The 1,155-nt window shown below is 49.5% G+C and overlaps 1 protein-coding gene across 1 annotated transcript; it reads right to left on the bottom strand.

Annotated features, from left to right (window-relative positions):
• Positions 1–236: 236 nt before the first annotated feature.
• LOC113941990 (olfactory receptor 14J1-like) lies at positions 237–1,151 on the bottom strand (the record flags this gene model as incomplete). The annotated part of the gene is made up of 1 exon (XM_027633125.1): positions 237–1,151. A coding segment is annotated over one exon (915 nt), but the record flags the coding sequence as incomplete, so codon positions are not given.
• Between the last annotated feature and the right edge of the window lie 4 nt (positions 1,152–1,155).

The raw sequence follows: 1,155 nt of genomic DNA, 5'->3' as shown, positions 1-1,155 counted from the left end.
CTATCACAGGGAGAATGTCTGACAAATACCTTGCTGCACAAGATTTTATTTTGCTTAAATGCACACAGAGCATGATTCCTGATTAGTACATTTTGTGGGTAAAAAAAAAGAGGTAGAGTGAATTATATGGAATGAAGAATAAAATTTCAGTGTTATTAACATTAACAGATAAACAAAAAAAGAAAGCCCACCATCATTATCAGAAGACTTAGAAGGCAGGCTAGGCCCAAAATATGTTACACAATGAGTGTTCTGAAGAAAAAAAGATGCAGTTTATTGCTTCTCAAAAAACATGTAGTTATCAGTTTCCTTAGGGCATCCTTGAGCTCCTGATTCCTGAGGCTGTAGATTAGGGGGTTCAGTGTTGGAGGAACCACCGAGTACAGAACTGACAGAGCCAGATCCAGGGATGGAGAGAAGATGGAGGGGGGCTTCAGGTAGGAAAATGTGCCAGTGCTAAGAAACAAGGAGACCACAGCCAGGTGAGGGAGGCACGTGGAAAAGGCTTTGTACCGTCCCTGCTGAGAGGGGATCCTCAGCACAGCCCTGAAGATCTGCACATAGGAGAAAACAATGAAAACAAAGCACACCAAAACCACAAAAGCAGAAACCACCATGAGCCCAATTTCCCTGAGGTAGCCTGAGTGTGTGCAGGAGAGCTTGAGGATGTGTGGGATTTCACAGAAGAACTGGCCCAGGGCATTGCCCTGGCACAGGGGCAGGGAAAATGTATTGGCTGTGTGCAGCAGAGAATAGAGAAAGGCAGTGGCCCAGGCAGCTGCTGCCATGTGGGCACAAGCTCTGCTGCCCAGGAGGGTCCCGTAGTGCAGGGGTTTGCAGATGGCAACGTAGCGGTCGTAGCACATGATGGTCAGGAGGGAAAACTCTGCTCCAAAAAAGAAGACAAGCAGAAAGACCTGTGCAACACATCCTGTGTAGAAGATGGTCCTTCTGTCCCAGAGGGAGTTGTCCATGGCTTTGGGGACAGTGGTGCAGATGGATCCCAGGTCTGTGAGGGAGAGGTTGAGCAGGAAGAAGCCCATGGGGGTGTGCAGGTGGTGGTCACAGGCTACGGCGCTGAGGATGAGGCCGTTGGCCAGGAGGGCAGCCAGGGAGATGGCCAGGAAGAGCCAGAAGTGCAGGAGCTGCAGCTCC

The sequence above is a fragment of the Corapipo altera genome, unplaced genomic scaffold (assembly GCF_003945725.1).
Source record: "Corapipo altera isolate COAL_440 unplaced genomic scaffold, ASM394572v1 46609, whole genome shotgun sequence".
Classification (NCBI taxonomy): domain Eukaryota; kingdom Metazoa; phylum Chordata; class Aves; order Passeriformes; family Pipridae; genus Corapipo; species Corapipo altera.
The sequence above is the reverse complement of the archived record's forward strand: the minus strand, read 5'-3'. Positions and strand labels throughout refer to the sequence as shown.